Genomic DNA, 23,917 nt, shown 5'->3' on the forward strand with positions numbered 1-23,917 from the left:
TCAGGGTTTTTATCATGAGTAGTTTTTTCTGAAAGCCTTCATTGTGCCTAGTATTGAGATGAGTGTGTGATTTTTTTGTCCTTCTTTTGTTTACATGATATGTTATGTTTATCAATTTATGTGTGTTGAATCAACTTTGCATCCCTGGGACGAAGCTTACTTGGTCAAGTGGTGAATTTTTAGTGAATTGTTGCATTCTCTTTGCCAGAATCTGTTGAAGATTTTAGCACCTATGTTGGTTAAGGAGCATGGCCTGTAGTTTTGTTTTATTTTTGGTAATATCTGGTTTTGATTTCAGATTAATGATTGTTTACAGCATTGACTTTGGCAGTGCTCCTTCCCTTTTACATTAATGCAGGAATTTGAGAAATAGTGGCTTTAGGTCTTTTGTGAAGTTCTGGTAACATTTTGTGGTGAATCCATCAGGTCCTGTGCTTTTCTTTTTCAATCTTTCAAAGATTAAAGTTCTTGATTCATTGACCTTTTAAAAATCCGATTCTTCTCTGATCTTTGTATTTTCTTTTGTTAGTTTCAGATTTGGATTGTTGTAGATTTGCATGATTATTTTGGTTTGTTCTGTCCCCCCCTTTTATTTTTTTGGTACTGGGAATTGAATTCATAATCCTGTGCTTGCCAGGCAGGTGCTTATGCCACTGAGCTAAATCCCTGGCCCTCTATCTTTTTTAATGTGTGCATACACCATCATGAACATTTGTCTTAGAATGCTTTTGTTGTGCCTCATGGGTTTGGGTATGTTGTGTTTCCATTGTTATTTGATTCTGTGAGTTTTCTAATTTCTTCTGTGATCCATTGATTATAGAAGAAGATATTATTTAATCTCCAAGTGTTTGTGTTGTTTCTTTGGTTTCCTCTGCTGTTGATTTCTAGTTTTATTCTATTATGATCCAGTGGTATGCAGGGAATTCTTTCAGATGTTTTGTATTTAAGCATACTTTATGGCCTGCAGTATTTTGAAAAAGTTCTGTGTACTGCTGAGAAAAATATGTTTTCTGTTTCTGTTGGCTGAAGCATTAAGTGTAGATATTTAAGTCCATTTGTTCAGTGGTGTATCTCTTCCCACAATTTTACTATATTTTTGTCTTTATGGGCTTCCTGGTACCTTTTCAGCTTTTGTACATTTTACTTATATGATATAGGTAAGCCACTTCTGTAATAAAACAGATGAAATAAATATTTATCAGCACAATAGTTCCTTTGAACATGTTTTATCTAGTCACATTAGTCCTTCCATTGCCATGTGAAATTTTACATTCATTCCTTGCTTTTAAAGTCCCCTAATCTTTTCTTTCCATGGCAGTCCAGCAAGAAGCTTTACATAGAAATGAGAGCTGTAACAATCCTTTCTTATAATAATCCTTTAATATAAATGTGAAATTTAAATTCAGATTCAGTTTCAATGGACAACATAAAATCTTTTTCAAAAAAGCTTAAGAAAATACTAGGTTTACTTCTAGTGATTGGTTTTCATTTATATATTAATCTTACAGATTACATAGTTTTCCACAAATGATTTACACTTTATATATGTCATATCACTGTGAAGGTTTTAGAGCCTATTTGTAAGTAATTGCCATCCTTGATATAATGCCTCTCTGTCAGTGTTCAAAATTTATTGTCTTTAGATACCAGTTAGGGCTATATTAATTGGTATAAACCTTTGCATTTTATTAATAAATGTTATGATTAGAAACAGCATAAAACATAGACTTCATTTAATATAGTATTTTGTATGTATAATTATGATTATTTCATATATAGGAACAAGAACTCTATCAGAAAGAAGGCTTAGGTGTTAATGAAGTACATTATGTGGATAATCAGGACTGTATAGGTATGTATTGCTTTTATTTCCCCTTTGTGGAATATTAAGATGCAATAAATGTGTTTATTAGTAATTTTTCTGTGCTTTGTGATTGATGTTACTAGGAAACTGAAAACTATTGTTTCTGAGATGTACTCTTTTCTACTGCTTGAAAGTTATTTTTCCTGCTAAGGCATGAAATTTAGTTTTGTTAAAAATTTTTCTTCTAGCTGGGTATGGGGTTCATGCCTGTAGTCGCAGCACTCGGGAGGCTGAGGCAGGAGGATCATTGTGAGTTTGAGGCCAGCTTGGGCTACAAAGTGAGCTTAAGACCAGCTTCAGCTGCATAATCAGACCCTGCCTCAAAAAGACAAAAAAATTTTTTTTCTTCTGTTTATTATGGTGTTTGTTTTCCTACTTAAAATGCTAACACATGAGTCATTTAAGAGAAACATCATTTGCTTAGGCAGCTGGTGGATCCATCATCTCTCGTGATGAAGCCCAGTCTTAGGCCTGGCTGCAGGGAAGGTTTGCCTGGGGTTTCTGGGGTTCTGTTCTGTGAATGCTAGCAGCGCCCTCTCCCTAGTTGCAGGTTGGTGGCACCAGGTCCTTTGTCATTTCCAGACGTGGCAGGGAATTAGGAGGGTAGGGCCTCTGTTCTGTTTGTTTCAGTGACAAAGCAATGTCTCCCTTTCTGGTAGCTTCTGGTTTTCTTCTTCTTTTCTACAACTGCTTCTAAAGTCAGCCCTTGTTTTTTTTTTTTACCAGTACTGGGGATCGAACTCACGACCACCTGTTTCCAAGGCAGGTGCTTATGCCGCTGAGCTAAATCCCTAGCCCTAATCAGCCCTTGTTTTGGAAACCCCATTTAATAATCCAGTCAGTAACTTGTGTGATAGACTTGGACATAGAGCGCAACAGCATTACCTCAGTACAACTTTTTATCCATTTCCTGTTGAGAAAAGTGCAGCTTGCTGCTAGTGCACATTTAGTTTTTATAGAAACATGCTTTTTGAAGCTGAGGCAAAGCTGACTGATTTTCAGTGTAAAGTGTAGGTAAATACTGAAACTATTGTTGGTGCTACTTCTAGGCAAAAATAGCAAAGATTAACTACATAAAAGCTGTGGTGCAAGCAGAGCTGGTGGGTGTTTTCTGGGAAAGCAGGAAATGGACTGAATCACCATCACCTTGCACTTGGTTCACCCAGCGTTCCCTTGTGCACTGTGACCTTTCTCATGTCTGTGCCCTTCATTCAGGGGCTGCTTTCTGCTTGCGTGGCCTCCCCTCTGCAGCCTGACCTGCCTTCTTGCACTTGAGAGCTCAGCTCGCAGCTTCCCACAGCAGGCCCTGCCCAAGCGGCGACCTTTTTCTGATCAGTACAGTTAGAATCTGGATTTGTCTTGCTGTGTCTTAGAGAGCCCTGTCCCACTCAACAGTCCTACTTACTGTTTTTAAGAAGTTTTAGTTTTCTTGGATAGGTGGGAAATTTAAACATGTCACAAAGGAGCGTAACAGTGTGCTCTTATGGGGACAGTGCACATCTGCAGTGTCAGTCCCTGGAGGGCCAGGACCACTTGGGTCCAGGACCTCAGGAACAGCCTGGACCACAGTGACGCTTGTCTCCCATAAACAAAACAAAAAACAAAACAAAACCAAAAACAAAAACTGAAAAGTTTCACTTAAAAGTGTTTCACTGACAGCTGTGCGTGAAAAAGCTCCTCGAGTTTTATTTCAATTTGAATGTAGATGCCATCTATGAAAGGGGAAATTTCTAATCCCTTAGCCTTTTTTTTAGTTTACAAATGGAATTGTCATTGTATTAGTTATTTTCTTCATGGAATTGTTTTCTAAAACTTACGTTAAAACTGTGATTGGACATTTTAACAAATGGCCAGGTTTCAAATAAAAATCCATCTGTTCATAATAGCCATTGATAAAGTATTTTCAAAATTAACTGTTGTATTTTTCTAACCAGTCCTTGAAATGTGAGATCAGTACATTGTTCACCATATATTTAGAATGTTCTTACCCTATCAAAATTTGCTCTTATTTTTCAAAATAGATTTAATTGAAGCAAAATTAGTGGGAATACTAGATATTTTGGATGAAGAAAATCGCCTTCCCCAGCCAAATGACCAGCACTTCACATCTGCGGTTCACCAGAAACACAAGGACCATTTCCGACTCACTGTGAGCTCATCATTCTGAGACCAAGATTCTGATGGGAAGAGCAGTCTTTAAAAAGGGACACTAGATATTAGCTAGGCTAGACAAGTAGAATTATGTAAGGTTTAGAGCAACTGTGTTAAATGCAGCACAGAATCTCCTGCAGGGGGCATTAAATTTATACACAGGCTCACACATTGGGGGTGGGGTTTCACATGACCAAGCATATTTCTTCATGTGGAAAGTACATTTCACCCAAGACTTTGTGCTCTCCCTTATGAGCTAAATGTCCATCAGTTGCTTTTTTCCTGTCATGTGACCTTGGTCACATCCTGGGTTGGCAGCTAGAGTAACAAGCAGCCATCTGCACATTCGTCAGCTCGGCAAGGAAGGCGGTGGCTTGCAACTCTGACTGGTGGAAGCAACCAGTATCAGATAGTGATCAACCCAACCATTTGATCTGTTTTCTAGGGAGTTTTGAATGGAAAATCTACTCAGAGGGGGAAAGGGAAACTACAACGATAGAGTTTTAGGTGATGGAAAGGGAAAGAGATAGAGAAAGTAGTAGAAATAAATGAGAGTGCACTTCTGAAAAAGCAGTGCTAAAAAATGTTGGTCCCATGAGCTGTTGTGGGTTCAGAGTTGGGCTTGAATCTTTGTGAGAGTGAAAAGTAGAGCCTTTCTCTGTCAGGGTGGGTTGTGTGGCTGCAGTGCTTTCTGGGTTTACCTAATTCTGTGTCTTTTTCTTAACTGTTGTTACCTGAGATAGCACAACTCCATCCTTGCATTGAGAAACATGGATGTCAATTTCAGTGTAAAGATATGTGCTACTTCATCTCATAGATAACCACAGCAGTTGGGGAGGACAGAGAGATAGGAAGGAGGAGGCAGGCTACTTAGAGTCACTTGGTGTAACTGGGCTGCTGACTAGTAAATCCTGTGTGTCTTTTGAGATTGTGTGACAGTCAGTACTTTAATAGTACTTTAAAGGCTTACTTTTGTTTCCATTCATCATTAACAGAATTGTAATGCACATAGCCATTGCACATTGCCTGGTAACTCATTAATAGGTTAAAAAAGGGAAGAAAATTTAAAAAATAATTTTAAAAAGATCATTTAAAAATCAGTGGTATATAGGTTAAATATATTTATGTGAAAAGCTGATGTAATTATATTAATCTTTAGGATCTGAAATCCCAGAGCTACCTGCTCCATTGACATGGATTTCTGTATCCTAAATATTGGTTGTAGTTTGGAGCCTGTTTTTAATACTGGGGTGGAGGTGAAACAAAGTAATATATATCCTCAACAAAACTTGGGCTAAAATTAAAAGTATGCATCGAGTGCCATTTATTCTCAGCTCCCAGGTCTTTGCTATTTCCAGCATGTTGATGTGTGATTGCCTTTATCGAGAGTACTGGTTGTTCGTCACCAAAATTGTGATCAGAATCTCAGAGTTGTATAATTTAAAGGACAGCAAAAAGAAGCTTCAGGATTGAGGTTTGGTTGATTTATTGAAAGAGCACAAAACAAGGCAGTAAATTCTAGCTAATACTATAGGCTATTGCTTTTGTAAATGTAGCTGTTTGGAAGTGTGTAAGTTCACCATTTCTGGGGCACTTAGCATTGGGCACTGTCACATGCTTTTATAATCCTACAAGGATTCTAGTGCTAGTGATGAGGAAATGGGGAGCGATGCAGTGGTTGTGGCCAGGCTTGTGAGGAAAGGCTGGGCCTGCGTCCTGGGACCTCCCCGACCTGGAACCACCAAAGATCTTCGTTTTCTTAGAGGGTCACATGTGATCAGGCAGTTTGGAAAGTGTCATGGTTTAAATATGAGCTATTACAATGAACAATAAAAGCGCTTACTTATTGTGAGATAGATGAGGCTCATTGTGTGAACATGTTAGGATGTGTGGTGTAGGACCTGGGAGAGTCGTTGTGCTGGTTTCAGGTGTGCCTTTAACAGGCACCATATGGGAATCCTATAAAAGCTGTAGGCTCTGGAGGTTTGGAAGTTTCCTGGGTGACTAACACATTTCAAGGTCAGGAATCACTGCTTGGAAATGGTGTTTGACTATGAAATGCCAGCTCTGCTTTGCATTTGTTCTTAAATAATGGGCTTTTGGTTTTATACTTCTAAATAATGAGTTTCTGTATATTTGCTTTGCTCTTAATATTCTTTTTTTCCATAAGAGATTATAACCAAATATGTGTTAGGTTTCACTTGTATTTTAAGCTGTATAAAATGTTTAAAAAGCAGTATCATTGTGAAAAGTGTGAAAATTACCTTTATAATTTTAAGTATTTTAACCTCAGACGTTGTCTGAAGGAATATTATGTTGTTGGTTTTTGAGAACTTAATAATGTATGTGTGTATTGTTTTCAGATTCCCAGGAAATCCAAGCTGGCAGTTCACAGGAATCTCAGAGATGATGAAGGCTTTATTATCAGGCATTTTGCGGGGGCTGTGTGCTACGAAACAGTGAGTGTGTCATTTTTAAGGAGAAATACTACTTGAAGTTTGATGCTGCACTGCATGATACAGTAGCCTCTAGCTGGTTTAGAGAGACTATTTACATTTAAGTTTAATAAAATGTAAAAGTCAGCTCTTCAGTACAGCAGCCATGTTTCAGGTCCTAGTAAATATTCACTGTGACCCATGGCAGCTGCATTGGATGGTGCAGAGAAAGATTTCTATTGCCACAGTTCACAGACAGGGCTGCTGGACGGAGTGGGGCTAGGGTTGTGTGTCATAAGATGGACTGAAACTTTGTATTTGGTTTATTTTTCAGACCCAGTTTGTGGAGAAAAATAATGATGCTTTACATATGTCTCTTGAATCCTTAATATGTGAGTCCCAGGATAAGTTTATACGGGAATTATTTGAATCATCCACAAATAATAACAAAGACACTAAACAAAAAGCAGGAAAACTTAGCTTCATCAGTGTGGGAAACAAGTTTAAGGTATTTATTTTTTTTTTTATTTTTTATTTTTTTTTGTCTTTTTCGTTTTTATCGGTACCAGGGATCGAACTCACGACTGCCTGCTTGCAAGGCAGGTGCTTATGCCGCTGAGCTAAATCCCCAGCCCCTAAGGTATTTATTTTGAAAACATTTTAACTGTATTTAAATTAAAATAGATTCTTTTATATTCTCAAGTGGATAATATAGATCGCTCACTGTCATTTGAAGTGAGCTTCAAGAGAAGACCTTGTTGGGGAAAAAAAAGAGAAAACCTTGTTGTTGTTGGAATTGAATATAAGATAGCATAACGTAGCCCCAGTAACTGAATATGCAGTAATTTCCTGAATGTGTTCTTTCTGGTGCATAACGTGTCTGATTGCTTCTCCTAATGTTCTTGCTTCTGCATACTGTCTGGTTGACCTTTACACCTTCTCTTTCCCACGTTTTCTGTTTCCTTTCTCATTCAGCAGTTTTGTTTTAGCTGGAGTAGGCCAGTTCGAGATGGCTAGAGAGGACTAGTTGAGTTGAGAGGAAAAGCAGGCACAGCCAGGGCCTTCAGGTAAATGATCACTTTCATGGACTCCTCTTACTAGAGTGGCTGCCAAGAGCCCATCTTGAGTTAATGATTCCATTTGTACTTCATTTTCAATGCATTTTCTCACAGTGGCATCAGTGGCATGCAAATGACAGTAAAACTTAAAGTGTTCTGTAGTTTTTTAAAACATTAAGTGTACTTATGTGTGGCAAACTCTTTTTTAAGTTGTCTAACATTATGGAATGTTCATTTATTAACTTAGGATCGATAATTTATCCTTTAAAACCTGGCAGGGAATTGTTACAAAGCATGTCCCAGAACATGCAGGGCACAGTGTCACATACCTGTAATCCCAACACTCTGGGAGGCTGAGGCAGGAGGACTAAAAGCTAGAGCTTCTGGGAAGCTTAGTGCCTCAGAGGCTGTGAAACATAGAAAAAGGGCTGGATTTAGCTCAGTGGCATAGTGCCTGCTTGGCAAACATGAAGTCTGTCCTGAGTTTGATTCCTGGTTAAACCCCTCCTCCCCCAAATGAAAAGAAAATGAAAGGAAAGGAAAGGAAAGGACAGGACAGGACAGGACAGGACAAGGACAAGGACAAGGACTGGAGATACAACTTAATATGAAGATCCGGGATTCAGTCCTCAGCAACACACACACACACACACACACACACACACACACACACACAATACTACTTAGTTGGTTATAATTTTGAGTAATTTTGAGTATAGAAAAATAAATACTTACGTTACAAGTTTAACAGAGGAATATAATGCTTTACATAGAACAAACAATAGAATTGACTTCTTTTACACATTTGCACAAGTCTTTTGAAATATGTACTTTATCAAAAGTGATAATTAGGAACAGTGTATATCAGAATAATATAGTAACTGGCAGTAAAAACTTCAGGTCCCTTTTGGATTGAATTGGGCTTTAGGTAATTTAACTTGATGAAATCATACTCCTAGGATTGGGAATGTAGCTCAGTGGTAGAGTACTTGCCTAGCATACATGAGCCCTGCATGTGATCCCAGCAGTACCAAAAAAAAAAGGAGGGAAAATTAGATAACTGGATTAAAAATTTTGAATTTTAAGTTACATTCATTATGAGTTCCTTAATTTACTCAATATGCAGTCTTTTTTTTTCTTATTCTTCCATTCCTCATTAGACATCTGATAACAGATTGGTTTAAAAATAACACATTAAGTGGATATATTGGTATGTGTTTATAGTCCCAGCTATTTGAGAGGCTGAGGCAGGAAGATTGCTTAAACCAAGGAGTGGGATTTCACCCTGTGCAACATAGTCATAGTTCGAGACTGCAACCCAGTCTGAAACAAAACAAAACAAAAGCAGAAAGTACATTAATTCATAAGAAACAAATATTCATTAAGTATTTTCCTACTTTAACATTAAAGTAGTACTGCTGGTAGGAATATACCTGAAATTTTAGACAATATAAATAAAAGTAAATGTTCTTAAAATTCTGCTAGTTTGAAGAGTCTTGTGTTAAGTCTTGAAATGATTTATAATTATTTATACCTTACATATATTTGTATTAACTCTTGAAAACTATAACTGATACTAAAAATACTAGTTTGAAATAATCTTAGTAGTGATTCCTAGTTTTAAATATATTTGACTGACTCATCAGATTAAAATTGAAGAATATAAGATAGTGATCAAGTTGTCATTTGTAGTGATACTTCAGTTGTCCAGCATCATGGGGAACCAAGTTTTCCTCTGAATAGTGACATTTTCAAGCTATTGAAACATATTTCTCTTACCATTAGTGCTTTAGAAAAAGTTATTCTTTTTGATAGGAACTGTATTCTATTATAAACATGATTATTGTGTGTTTTACTGTAAAAATGCAAATGGAGCCTGAATTGCCTAAGGCTGTTTACGTTATGCTTTATGATTATTGAGTACTGGTTTTGATAATTGGCCTTCTTTTCTCTTTTCTTGCTATTATTTATTTTTGTTGCTTCCACTATTCTCACTGTATCTCCATTTTGGAGGAAGAACCCCAGACTTGGTCTATGGATTAAAGAACACAGACTTTGAGACAGTTGTTTTCAAAATTAGTGGCTCTTGAACTTGCTTTTGAGTTATGTGGGAGTACAGATAGTTAGGTTGTCAGAACTCTGTCAGCCAGATAAGTTGAGGTATGATGGTGTTTCTTGGGCCCAATGACATTCATTTCATGTTAATAACTGAAGCCTATAATATGTGCAGTATACTGTAGAATCAGTGAAAATATAGTGATATTGTAGAATCAGTGAAATCTGGTACCAGGCCTGTATTGAATTTATGACTTTGCTATTAGCTTAGGCAAATCATTTATCTTACCAGGCCTCAGTGTTGTTGCTGTAAAGTGAGGCTAATCATATCACCTTCATTAGGATTGTTGTGTTACCCTTAATTGGGTTAAGTTTGATGATACTCATGTAAAGCTTTGAGTAGTACCCTACTCTTGGGAAAACTACCTGTTAATATCAATTATAATGTCAATTATGACCAACATAATATTAATGTAATAATAACACTTTAATTCTCTCCTAAATAGTATAATAAGGACCTCAGTATAAAATTCCCATATCAATATAAAATCCCCTAAGTAGTATACTAAGGATCCCAGTATAAAATCCTCATAGTGAATTTTACATAATGAATTTACTTTGTAGAGTAGTAAAGGAGATAAACGGTTTTAATGTACTGTTTTAATGTACTGAACCAGAGTAAATTACAATCAATATTTTAAAAGCAGGAAAGCAGAGTGTTTTGTCTTATAGTATTCATTTTTGATTTTTAAAGAAAATTGTCCAATTTCTAGAAAATAATTGAAGTGTGAAATGTTTTAAAATAATAGAAGAATGTCTAGAGCTAGGTAAAATGATTTTGTTTATGCTATTATGTGGAATAATCCCGATAGATAGTAGTACATATTTTAAACATTTCCTCATTCTTAATAGCTTATGACACCAACTATACCCAATCACTAAATCTGTGACTTTTTAGGATGACTAATTTTTAGTATTTTAATCATACAAGTTCTGTGTAGTTATGCTCTTGTCATTTCATTGGCTATTTTGCATGATGCTATTAAAGAGTTTGTGTACAAAAGTTTGCTAAGTTCTAAAGTGTTACATATGGATGTTATTGCATGTTAGTTTATTTTAATATTGAGAATATTAACGCTTGTTACAGTATACTTTGACTTCTTGAAATAAATTAATTTCATTTCTTTCACAGACACAATTAAATTTGCTTTTGGATAAACTTCGAAGTACTGTGAGTATTCTTGAAAGCAAAATACATTTTTTAAACAGTCCTCTAACACTATTATTATTATATACCCAGATAAACATAGTAACCCTAGAATAATTAGAATATATTTAATTCTCTTCATTAAAACATGTTTTTGAAATGGTTATTATTTTTTTAGGTGTGTTCTGAAGAAAGGCCAAATAATATATGAAGTCAAACTGTTGTACAAAAATACAGAGCTCTTTGAATGTTTTTGAGATTAGTTATAGCTTCACAAAGGTAGAAATAATTAAATATCGTCATTGGCTGTAAACATTTGTCACTGAAGACTAAGCTGATGAGAAAGGCATTTTATTTCTCCAGTAAGGTGCTACTCTATAGTAATGAGCTTACTTATGTGATTTATAGAAGTGTGTTACAAAAGTGTTGCAGTGAGCGTCCTTGTTGAAATAGCTGTTCAGTTTTTCAAGGTTACTGTTTTGAAGAGATAGAGTTATTTGGAGGTCTAGCATACTAGTTTAAGTACAGTATCGTTTCATTGTATACGTGGTCAGTCTTCTTTTGCCTCATTCAGGGTAATCTGATAACCACAAGAATGTATTCAGACTTTAATAAATATTGTTTAACAAATTAAGCTTTTCTGCTGGGTTTGGGAATGCACACTTGAAATCCTAGCCCTGTGGGAGGCTGAGGCAGGAGGATTAAAAGTTTGAATCTAGCCTGGGCAACTTAGTGAGATCTTGTCTCAAAATAAAAACCTATAAAAGGGTCAGGGTACATAGTTCAGTGTGAGGCCATGAGTTCATTTCCCTGGTACTGCAGCAACACTGCCACCACCATCACAGACCAAAACCAAAACCAACAAACAGCCGGTATTTTTGAAGTAGAATGAAAGGATCGGTGGATTATGTGTATGTATTTTTTTAGCATTTTGACATTAAAAGGGCATAATTTAATCCTCATAAAATAATATTTTTAGCACAGGAATAGTGTATACTTTTACATGAATGTAGAATAAAATCATATATGTGTCAGCCTGCAAAACATATTGTTTAAATCTGGTATGTATTTTACAGTGAAAGACTTCTTTTTATAAATTTTGTCATTCAAATCTAAAATTAATATTTTCTAATACTGTAATGCAGAAATTACTTCAAGCTTCAATTTATTTTTTTTTTTTTTTTGTCTTTTCCGTTTTTATCGGTACCAGGGATCGCACTCGCGACTGCCTGCTTGCAAGGCAGGCGCTTATGCCGCTGAGCTAAATCCCCAGCCCCAAGCTTCAATTTATAAAAGTATATAATATGTTTTTAAGTTCTTCAGTGGTTATTTTAAAAGTTCTATGTGTTAATAACTTTAAAAATTGCTGGTGTTCATAGAACTAGAAAACTAAGGATGTTCTCCTGTATCGTCTCAGAACTGCCTTTATCATCCTAGGGAGCGAGTTTTATTCGTTGCATCAAACCTAACTTGAAGATGACAAGCCACCACTTTGAAGGTGCTCAAATTCTGTCTCAGCTGCAGTGCTCAGGTATCTCCAAGTTTTCACACTGGTGTCTCCATGTGTCAGGCACAGTTTTATAGGGCCAATATTTTTCAAATAATTCACTGTAAGTTTGATTATTTTGAATGCAGTAAGATTTTCATCTTATGTTTCTTTCAGAAATGCATGGGTGTTGGCACCATTTAAATTCATGGCCACTGACCTTTCAAGGACTCTTAAACCTGTCCTGCCAAGTTTCCCTGGTCAGCACTTTTTCTTTCTCCACAGAGACAGTCAGATCCATCCCAGTGCCCTCAAGTGTCTGAGGCTCTGCCAGCAGATGGCTCCATCTCTCTGCAGCAGATTTAAAGCTGCTAAGTGCCTCTGCCTTTTCTGCACATGCTTCTTTCTTGTCCAGAAAGCAGGAATTCCCCTTTCTACTTGAGGTTTATATTGCCTCGAAATCTTTCCTTCCTAACTTTCCTGTGAATCTTCAGCTCTAATGATGTGTGTTTTACCATTCCTGTTGCCATTCAAACAGACTGAATCTTATCTCAGACCCACATCCTTTCCAGCTACTCCCTTTTTCCTCACTGTGTTTCTCCAGTTGTTCCTTTGCTTATAGTCTATTTTAATTTCCTAGTCCTTTGCCTTTTACTCTGTCTTTAACCCCAAGGGAATTAAACTTCTGTCCTGATAAGGTCACCTGTAATTGCCTGATCTAAAATCAAACGTCCGTTTTGCAGACCTGAGTGAAATCCTCTTAGTGGACTTCACAGGCATTTGACCCTGACCAGTCCCTTTAATGTAGCCTTTCTTTGGTTTCTGAAATGATGTGTGCCTGTGTTGGTTCTGTCAGCTCATTTTTTTTTCTGTGGGATATTTGTTTCAGGATTTAAATTAGGCCAATTTTCCTACTCATTGTTTACCAACTCTATCCAATAGAACTTTGCATGATGCTGAAATTACTCTGTATCTGTGTTATTCAGAATGAAGTCCATTAGGCACTTCGTAGTGCTGACTTTTAGTTAATTTTATTATTTATAAAGTCATAGGGGCTGGGAATTTAGCTCAGTGACATAAGCGCCTGCCTTGGCAGCAGGCAGTTGTGAGTTCGATCCCTGGTATCAATAAAAAGGAAAAAGACAAAAAAAAATAGTCATATATGCCTGCTGACTGCTGTATTGGAAAGCATAGGTCTCCATCCTGCAAGTGACTCCCATTGGTGTAACCACCTAAATGATGCTTCCAGTTCCACTCTAATCCAAGCTGTCAGCTTCTCTCCTTGGCTGCTTAAGATTTTTTTTTTTTTAATTGGTACCAGGGACCGAACTCATGACCATGCACTTGCAAGGCAGGCGCTTATGCCGCTGAGCTAAATCCCCAGTCCCTCTTCTCGGCCTCTTGCTGGAACTTTCTTCTCTTTACTCCAAATGTTAGCATGTGAGGCCCTGTGTCATCTGCCTGTGTGTCCTTCGCTTCCCTTTTTCCTACGTTCTGTGCTGCAGCACACTGGCTGTCTTTCCTGTTAGAGCTTATTAAGTGCTCCGTCCTGTGACAGGGCCTGTGCACTTGCTGCTTCCTGTGTTTGGAATACTTTCAACATATTTTTCCTTTTGTCTTTCACATGTCAGCTGGATTGTTATTTCCTGTTAAAGCCTTTCCTATTGTTGCCATCTCAAAGAAGTCTTAGTTTATGGTGCTGAGTTTTAATGCCTATATTTTATAGTCCTAGTTACAAATTTTGAGTATACTTGTGTAATTATTTAAATTTTCCTTCTCTAGTCATAAACCCCATGAAGACAGGAAATGTATCTTGTTTTGACTTACACAAAAATCTCACTTTCTTGGCATATACTAAACTTAGTTAATATTTGTTGAATAAAACATATGATGTAGCAAATGTAAAAATTTACGAGTAATTCTGACAAGTACTAAAAAATTAAATAAATCATATCTATGGAGTTTTTATATATACTTGAGACATATTTTTTGTGTATTGTCCTTAGGGTGTTATAGCTTAGAGTTTTAACTTTTTCCCATTTGAATTACTTTTTAGGATTTGTTTAGCATAATGTAATTAATTTATTTGCTAAATGAATGTCTGTTGTCCTGTAGATATAGCTTTATGTGCTGTTCAGTTAGCAGAGTATGGGCTTACTGTTGGTTTAGCTGGGATCAGTCCTTCAGTAAGCAGTATATTTCAACATGGTGAGATATGTTGGCAGCCTAACTTATGATACTAGCTTATAAAAATTTGTTTTTTTTGAAATTTACTGATAGTGTAATAATATAAAATTGGTTCTAGTTATGTAACTAGGTGATAAGAAAAGCAGAAAATAACAGTAACTCATAGAAATAAAAATACAAAGTGTTTCAAGATAAAGATATTTAAGATTTATATCATTTTACCTTTTACTTTCTATTCTTTTTCCATTTAGAAGACAATTAATTTAAGAAGTGTTCTACTAAAAGTCCTGTTTTCTTACCAGCTACACCCCAGTACAAAGTAGAGGAAGAAGAGAGAAGTCAGGTTTTTCCTCCGGTAGCCTTGAAGCTGTGCTGTCTGTAGTGCAAAGGTGGCTTCTGCGTACAACCAGCCAGCATTCTACCAAGCAGGCCATGGGAATTTCTAAAAGGAATAATGTGTTTTATTAGTTTTTGCCTAAGATCTTAAGAGTGAGTTAGCTTCGAGTGCTGAGAAATCAGTTGTAGGTAGTTTGTGAAGCTTCATGAAATTTTTAATGTTCATATTTTGCAGTCATAGGGAAAGCCAAGAAACTTACTAGAGGTACAGACTTTTTCTAAGGATACTTGATGTAAATGGGCAAAAACTGGCAATACCAATAAAACTTTACTTTTTTTCCTCCAGGGCAAGACCTAGAGTTAAGTATCCTTGTGAAATTTTTTTCTTCTCATTAAGAAAGATGTTCTTTATGTCTTTCACTAATTTGTGTGTAATTTTTGTATATTGGATCTATTTATACTAGTTGGATTAAGTTTTGCTGTATTTGTAGTTAATGTATCATACTCCACTATGTGTTTGTAACGTAACTTAATCAATAGATATTTATTTTTGATTTTTTTCCTATTGCAAACAATGATTCAGTGGACAGTGGGCATTCATTATCCACAGCTTATCTTTGTTCAAATGTGAGAAGTTGTAGGACAGATTTGTAGAAGTTGAGTATTATGTAACTGAAAGTATAAATACTGTATCCAAATTTCCATGCAAAATTAATTGCATTGGTTTACACTCTCATTAAGAATGTATGTGTGCGTTTTCTTACACTGTCATTTTACCCTAGAGTACTATAGTATTACCCTTTTATGAACTTAATTTGTTCTATAATTTTGGAAGAAGTGACCGTATTTGTGTTTTATGGGAAAGATGACTATGGTCATGTTTGTCATCTAATGTAGAGTTTGGAAACACAAACAGAATTTTGCCTAATGCTTCTGTATACAAACCAAGTTGTTTACAAACAAAAATATTTATGAACTGGAGGTACCACTGTACTAATATTTTACGTCTTTGAAAATTAGGTTAAAATTCAACCTGACTGCCTAGAAATGCTGTTTTCCCTTTGAGATTATTTTAAAATAAAAATGCACTTAGTTAAAAGAATTTCAGTTTTTTATATCAAATTTTTGACTAGCAGGAATTTATTTTAGTTAAGAAATGAGGTAATAGTCTGATGTTAGTTTTGTTTCCCAAAAGGCTATCCATCTGTCCTAACACTTTTTATTAAATATTCTTATTTTCTCCTTGACTTGAGTAGGCCCAGATACTGAAATCCAGTATGATTGTTGTGGATAAGAGTCTTAGCATTATATTTAGCAGTTGAATCTTTCTCAACCTATTTTATACTTTCCCTGACCTGAAAAGCTCACATTGATTCAGGGCTTGAGTTTAAAATTTATTAGAATTATAAGGATAATAGATATTTATTCTAGAGACACATCATTCCAGTAGATCAGTTTCTCTGAGGAAGATCTTTTTACTGAAAACCTTTTCCTCTCTTTTTGCTTTGCTTAAGAACTGGAGAGAATTTGGAAATATATTTGACTACTTTTCAGAAACTTTTGTCAGGAAACTTGTTCTAAAGTTAAACTCAGGACTTAGGAAGTAACCCAGTATACGGTACGTTAGTCAGCTTTCCTATTGCAGCACCTGACACAGGCAACTTAAAGGAGAAGAGGCTTAATTTGGCTTATGTTTTAAGGGGATTCAGCCTATGGTCATCCAGCATAAGGGCATGGTGAAGCAAAGCTGCTTAGATCATGCCAGCTGAAAACAAAGCAGTGAAACAGTGACGGAGAGTAAGGATCAGGGAACCAGATACAGACTGCAAGGCCACACTTCCGATGAGCCACCCTGGCACACCCATAAGTGTTCTATCCATTGAGTGGGTCTCAAGCCAGTCAAGTTGACTTCTACCTTAATTGCCACATCCCAACCCTTGTCAGCTTGTAACCCAAACACATCTCCTTCAACTATACTTAAAATCTCCAAATAAAGATAATAGCAAGATCCCAGTTCCATCTAACATAACTCTTCTATTGTACAACTGGACATGAAACACCCCAGAGGCTCGACAGTTTAAGAATTTTCAAAGGTCCAAGTCAAAGTCTCTTCTGAGACCCTTAATCTATGAGGCTCTATAAAAATAAAGGAACAAATTACAGAATCTCAAGATACAGTGACCCTCCCAGTTACAATAGGGAGGAACAGAGCTGCAAAAAAATAAGTTCAGAGCCAGCCTGAAACCCAGCAGGGAAAACCCTAAATCCTGTAGCTCTGTGTCTGGCATCTGGGACACATGGTAAAGAGATACGAATTTTAGAGGGTTTGGGTGACCCCATCTTGATGACTTTGGCGGTTTGTAACAACAACAACTCTCTTTTGGGCAAGCACTACTCAAAACCTGCAGTTTTCTTTGGCACATATTCCAAGTTCTTGCCATGTCCAACTTCCTGGCATCTCAATTCCCTCTTTAATTGTATTGCTGCATGTTTAAGCAATATCCTCTTCAAGCAGGGGCTCCTTGCCTGGCCTTCTAGGCTTTCCTTTGAAATCTGAGTGGAATTTTACCTGAGCCCACAACTTTTGCTTCTGCAAGACTAGTAAAAACTGTATTGTGTGGTTCATGCCTAGTTCTGCCACCAGTGCTGGCAGTAGCCAGGCCCACTTTACCTTGGTTGCTGCAGCCTCTGGGCTGAATGGCTTAGCAGAGTGAAATGAATCTAGGAGAACTATTTCATTAGAAATGCTTTTCGAGCAGGGCACTGAGGGACTCCTCAAATGAAAGGTTTATATTTTTATACCATTGTGGTTTGCAGTGAGTAAACTCACAGTGATTTCTGAAATGCCTTCAAGACATCTCTTTTTCTTTCTTTCTTTTTTTTATTATGGAGAAAAAGAAAAAAAAACAGAAATAGGGTACAAGTTATACAGAATTTCAGAAAAAATAAACAATAGGGAATCACTAGTTAATAGATTACATATTGTTATCTTAGAAATAGTTGTTCAAGTTACAAAATTAAAGCATATAAAGTGGACTTTCAAACAGTGAGACTGGAAACAGTTTTGTTCAATGATCCAACAAAACTCAGTAATATGGTTATCTATCTTATACACTTAAATATATATGCAGTTATATTCTTCAGAGCACTTTCTTTTCCTTTCTTTTTGTACAATGACAATTACACATTTTGGGTTTTATTACTCCCACAGTTCTTACTACTTTTTTTTGAAGAGAGTAAAACCAAATGTGACATTACAGAACAGAGTCAGTCAAATAAAAAAGATGAACATAATAGATAATGTAAAAACAAAATACTAGGTGATCAACAATGGTTACCATACTACCTCTTGCTATATTAAAAAGAATTGCATATATCATCAGTTATAATAAAATTGAACAAAACAGTAAAGAATAAAACCAAAACATTGGAGACATTACAGGGCTTTAAAGGAAGATAATAGTCAACCAGAATGGGCATCATAATGAATCTTATTGTCCTTTTTTTTTTGTCTTTTTCCTTTTTATCGGTACCAGGGATCAAACTCACGACTGCCTGCTTGCAAGGCAGGCACTTATGCCGCTGAGCTAAATCCCCAGCCCCCGAATCTTATTGTCTTTACAGTCGTATACTTTTGAACTTGGTACTATCAAGCAAAGCAGAATAGAGGAAAATCAGTCAAAGAAAGATGGTGAGGGCTATACAGGGTTTCAAATCAAGTTAATAGGAAATCAAAGTGGGTTACTATAATGTATCCTTATTTTTTTATTTTTCCCTTAATTAAAAAGAAAAATAGAAAAGTAAATAATTAAAAAAAAAAAGAGACTGAGATAAAAGAGGGCATAACAACAAAACAGCACAGGTCAAAGCATAACCATTTAAGCAAAATAGTGTTTCACCACAAGACATCCTGACATAAAAGTAGTTACCATAATGTCTCTTTCCTTGAAATCTTTAAGTATAACTTCGTATACTGTAGTACCAAACATATCAAGACAATGTAAAACCACTCAAGAGAATGACAGTATTACAGGGTATTTAGAACCAACTATCAGAAAATAAACAATGGTTTCTGTATAATCTCCTTGTCTATAAAAGTTTTTGCTTATATTATCACATATAATAAAATCCAATAAGATACAACCTGTTAAGACCGATGGAGACAGAAGACTAAAAGCTTGATGGGACTTCAAAGCAAGATGATACTAAATCAGCACTAGCTATTATGATGTCTTGTTTTCTCCAAAATGGCTGTTCCTACCATCCAACCTTCTCTGCCTCATTTCTGTTGAGCTCTTTTTCTGTCATTAGTTGTCAGTTTGTCCTCTTCATTTCGCTTTCTGCTCCATTCATTGTGGCCGCTCTGCCACTGTTTCTGGAATCTTGGTATTTTTCACTTTTAGAATATCCTACAATAATCTCTGTAGAGTTGAATTGGTGGTTGCAAATTCCCCTAGTTCCTCTTTATCCTGGAAGCACATTATTTTTCCATCAACTTCTAGGGACAGTTGTGCAGGATATATCAATCTTGGCTGGAGGTTATTATCTTTCAAAGCTTGAGTTATTTTCCCCCACGCTCTTCATGATTTGATGGTTTGTGCCGAGAAGTCTGCTGTAATTCTGATGGGTGTTCCCTTGTAAGTGATCTGTTTCTTGTCTCTGATGGCTTTTAATATTTTGTTCTTATTTTGGATTTCTGGAATTTTGATTATTATATGCCTGGGTGTAGCTCTGTTTGGGTTGTAGGTGGCTGGGGTCCTGTATTCCTCATACATCTGAGTATCTTTACCTTTTGCTAAATTAGGGAAATTCTCTTGGATTATTTCTGTGAATAGCTTTTGTAGTCCATTTGTTTGTGTCCCTACTTTTTCTTTTATGTTCTTCATTCTTAAATTATAGGTCCTCTTATCATCTTCTAGCCTTTGTATTATTGCTGTTTGTTTTCTTGTTATTTTTAAGAAGTTTTTCATTTCATGCTCCCATATTACAAGTCTGCTTTCCAATTCAGATAATCTATCCTTAGTTTCTTTACAGCTGTTATGCCAGCTTTCGATAGAATTTTTAGTTTCCTGGTAATCGCTTTGAACCTGCTTCACGTATTCTATGTTTTCTCTATTTTCTCCATCAAACAATTCTCCCCTTTTTTTCTGTTCTTCCATTCCACCATCTGTTTTTTCTTGGGTGGTGCTTAGCATTTCTCTAACTATTCTACTTATATCTTGCTTTATTTCGTTAAATACTTCATTTTTAAACTCATCTATGAGGCTCTGGAGATATCGCTTTATGCCTATTGGTACCATGTCTGATATTGCATGTTTTCTGTCTTCCTTTGTGTTTCCCTTTCCTGGATCAGTATTCTCAGGATTGGGGATTGAGGACTCTTTCTTGTTGCTTCCTCTTCCCATACTTTTTGTTCCTTCCATACAAGCGAATGTAGGAGGCCCAATTTTTTTTTCTCTTTTTCGGTGTTTGAATTGCACCGGCTAGGTGTTCCCTCTCACTGCAGTGTACTAGGGAGACACAGATCTGGGCAGCTTCTGCTGGGCCTGCCCCTCCAGGTCAACCTACTGAAGGCTTTACCACTACAGTGCACCTCCAGGTGCTGGGACCTGATTTGGGCTAGCCTACTGGGTCTTAGTCAGCGGTGTCACCCAGGCCAGGCACTCCCCACCAATCCCGCTTGAGAAGGAAATATGTGACTGAAGTTACTGCAGCGCCCTGTTCTGGCAAGTCTGCCTGGTCCCAGTATGTCCTTTGCTGGAGCCTCCTACTCTATGAAAGGGTCCCTGTTCCACTCACTCACTGCAAGTCGATATAGGGCTCCCTGCTAGTCCTGCTCTCAACTCTGTTTGCAGATTTCCCGCTCTCAGAGCTTTTGCACGTCTCTCTCCCTGCCCTGCTGATTTGGATGCAGCAGTGGCAGCAGGAAATTCAAATCATGGCTTCCAGTGGCGCGGGTTCTAGCTTCTGTGCTGAGATTTTTATCTGTTCCTATTATAGCACCAGGATTGGATTTCCAGTTGGTTTCTCTTAGCTTAGCTTCTCTTAGCCTCATTCCTGGGTCGGCAGGGTGTATTTCCCCTTGCTTAGGACTCCTTGTACTGCAGCATTCCTGGATTCTAAGCGGGATATCTCAGAGAGCCTCTGTAGCTTCTGCTATTTATCCGCCATGTTCTTCCGGAAGTCCCTCTTTTTCTTATCTATATAAAAAGTGTAGAAAATCCCCAGCTTACAAACATTGCAAACTTTCAGAAAGATGAATGAATCTTCAGATTTGGTATTTTTATGCTTTACATTGTATATTTATGTCAAAGATGTATAAGACTCACTTGGTTGGATTTACAAATGAATCTGATTTAAGAAAGTTCTCTAGGAATGCATTGAACTTGTTCATAAGTTTGGGCTTACTCTATTGTAAAACCTTAGATGAGAATAATTTGTTCCTCTTATAATTTAAAGCGTTTGTGCATCAAAGCAATGAGAGAAACACAGAGAGAGACAGAGACAGACAGAGAGAGAGAGAAGAACCAACTGTGAGCGTGTGACATTCAGTTTGACATATTACTAGTACTGCAAGACATTGCTTTTTATAAAGTTCAAATTTCTTAGAAATGTTCGCTTGCCTTGTGGAACACTTACAAAACAAGTTATTCACAATCCAAGAAAGTACTTACTTTCTTTTTAATGCTGCTAATCTTTTCAGCAACTTTGGATCCAACTTTCCTCATAGTTCTTTCTGGACCAAAATTTAAGTTTCTCAAATTTTTCTGCTCTCCCTGCTTCTCACTGTAAATCTGTTTAAACATGATGAGCAGTACACATGCTACAGCTCAAATGTTGGACTGTCTTGAAGTCTTTTTCACTAAATTAGTTAGTCCACTGGCTTTTATCTCAGTTTCCTGCAAAGTCTTAGAATATGGGCAAGATGTGGACAAATTTTCTGCCGTAGTGTAACACACATGGTCTTTAATCCGATTGCCAGTGGAGACCTTGTCCCCAGCTAAAGTCTCCCGAGTCTGGCTTTTACCGTCCATGTACCCATCAGCATTCTGGTCTTTTGAGTTTCCACCAGCATTACCCATCAAGCTGTTTGTAGTATTGTAGGATTTCTGTAGCCTGTATCTCCAAACTGTATCAAATTTCCCCTATAAGACATTTCAAAAACTTTTAAACCACATTGTCAGGTACAGTCACAGCAGTGACTCCATTTCCCCAGTACTAATTTTCTGTATTAGCTTTCTTGCTGTTGGATGCAATGCTTGATACTCAGAACTTAAAGGTGAGGCTTAATTTGGTTCTCTTTTAAGGGAATTTAGTCCATTGTTATCTCCAAGGCATAAGCATCATGATGAAAAGTCCTGTTGAGCAAAGTTAGTTCACGGTGATTGAGAAGTAGAGCTGGGAAGCTGTGCTAGAGAGAAAGGGGAGAGGAAACAAAGACATGGACACCAAGGCCACATTTTCATGACCCACACGGATATACCTAGAAATGTGGACCACCAACTCTCCCTGTGGATCCCACAGCCAATCAAGACACTATATCCTAATTACCACACAGGGCTTTGTATTACCTGTGTACCAAGCATAAAAATAGACACAAAGTAGACTTGGAGCTTTCCAGAGATCAGTAATTTAGGAAGGTTAGTTGTGCTGCTGTTAGATGGAATTTGATTAGAGTGGTTTTAGGTGAATAAGTTGGACACAGTGATTAGAAATACATTTCCTATGTAATTTTTCATTGTTGACAATTCCTGTTTGTTGTCCCTTCTTAAACATTGATGAATGAAATTGTTTTATCATTCACAAATTCTTTTGGACTTCTGCAATTGGTAGTGATTTGTGTTTTTTATGAATCTAGGCATGGTGTCTGTTTTGGACTTGATGCAGGGCGGCTTCCCATCACGAGCTTCATTTCATGAACTCTACAACATGTATAAAAAGTATATGCCAGATAAACTTGCGAGATTGGATCCAAGGCTGTTTTGTAAGGTACAAATGCTTCTTAAATTGAATTTTTTTTTACCAATTAAATTTTTCCTGTAATTACCAGTTGGAATTTAATTTTTAAACTTTTATTTTTCAGGCTCTTTTTAAAGCTTTGGGCTTAAATGAAGTTGATTACAAGTTTGGGTTAACAAAAGTGTTTTTTAGACCTGGCAAGGTAAATACTTTTTATTTTAAACTTCAACATTATGCCTGTGGGCAGTTAGGGTTACTAAGTGTTTTTAAGTAATTAGTGATTTGTATTATTATTTTAAAAATATTATTCTTGAATTGTATCATTACTTGAACAATGTGGAAAGTATATGTATGCATGTGTATTTGTACATACACGGTTATCTTGGAGAAATTTTACACATAATTTTCTACAAAGAGTTTGTAATATTTTTCAGTATCTGAATCAGAACATTATTTGACTTTTTAAAATTTAAATTAGGGGGTTACCCAGAGAATACTAACATTTTAAAGAAGTTGCAACGTTTTTTTTCTAAAGCATTAATTCAGTTTTCAGTGACTTGAGATTTCATGGTACTTTGGAATTCATTGTGGTAACATGTGTACTAGGGTATAGAAAAGGTATAGGAAATTGGACTGGAGTTTGTACTGACCTCTGTCACATCCTAGAATGAATTAATGTATAAATAACTTGAACTGTAACAGTATTTTTTTAAGGTTACCATATAATCCTATAGTTTTAATATTCACACTTTGTATAATAATTTATGACTAGATGTGATCAGTAAATATCCAATGCTGTTTATAGTCTGTTAGTAGTATTTTTACATTCCTAACTTCTTTTAATATTGGTTTAATAATTGCATTCTCATTTTCAGTATGACAGTAATAATACTAATTGGATTAAGCAAAATCATTAATATCTTTAGTGTCTGAGGATAAATTATCTGATTTCACATTTTTGAACATGAGATGAAATATATGCTTCATTGTCAAAGTATGCATTTAATTATTACAGAGGACCTATATAAAATAATAAAATACAAGAAAAAATGAATCTATAATTGTTCATATTTAATGTAATTTTAAGCATTCATAGTTATCATAAACTCAGTATTTCTCTTATTTCAGAGCTATAGTAATTATTTAAGAATTATATCCTTCGGAAAAATTAATAAGGAT

The 23,917-nt window shown here is 36.3% G+C and overlaps 1 protein-coding gene across 10 annotated transcripts in view; it reads left to right on the forward strand.

The window, feature by feature from the left end:
- Myo6 (myosin VI) overlaps nt 1–23,917 on the forward strand; it is a 160,455-nt gene that overhangs the window by 107,903 nt on the left and 28,635 nt on the right. For 8 of the 10 annotated variants that reach the window (XM_013141780.3, XM_063226918.1, XM_063226919.1 and 5 more), the window contains exons 15-22: nt 1,780–1,852; nt 3,886–4,013; nt 6,379–6,474; nt 6,785–6,958; nt 10,756–10,794; nt 12,208–12,301; nt 22,638–22,768; nt 22,863–22,940. In XM_013141780.3, coding sequence (XP_012997234.1) covers nt 1,780–1,852; nt 3,886–4,013; nt 6,379–6,474; nt 6,785–6,958; nt 10,756–10,794; nt 12,208–12,301; nt 22,638–22,768; nt 22,863–22,940 — 813 coding nt within the window. Of the gene's footprint in view, nt 1–1,779; nt 1,853–3,885; nt 4,014–6,378; nt 6,475–6,784; nt 6,959–7,425; nt 7,518–10,755; nt 10,795–12,207; nt 12,306–22,637; nt 22,769–22,862; nt 22,941–23,917 lie in introns of those variants that run through there. The other 2 variants (XR_010039917.1, XR_010039918.1) reach the window with 2 other exon arrangements.

This window comes from Cavia porcellus, unplaced genomic scaffold, assembly GCF_034190915.1.
Source record: "Cavia porcellus strain 051 isolate PalLab524CR breed Dunkin Hartley unplaced genomic scaffold, mCavPor4.1 scaffold_16, whole genome shotgun sequence".
Taxonomy (NCBI): domain Eukaryota; kingdom Metazoa; phylum Chordata; class Mammalia; order Rodentia; family Caviidae; genus Cavia; species Cavia porcellus.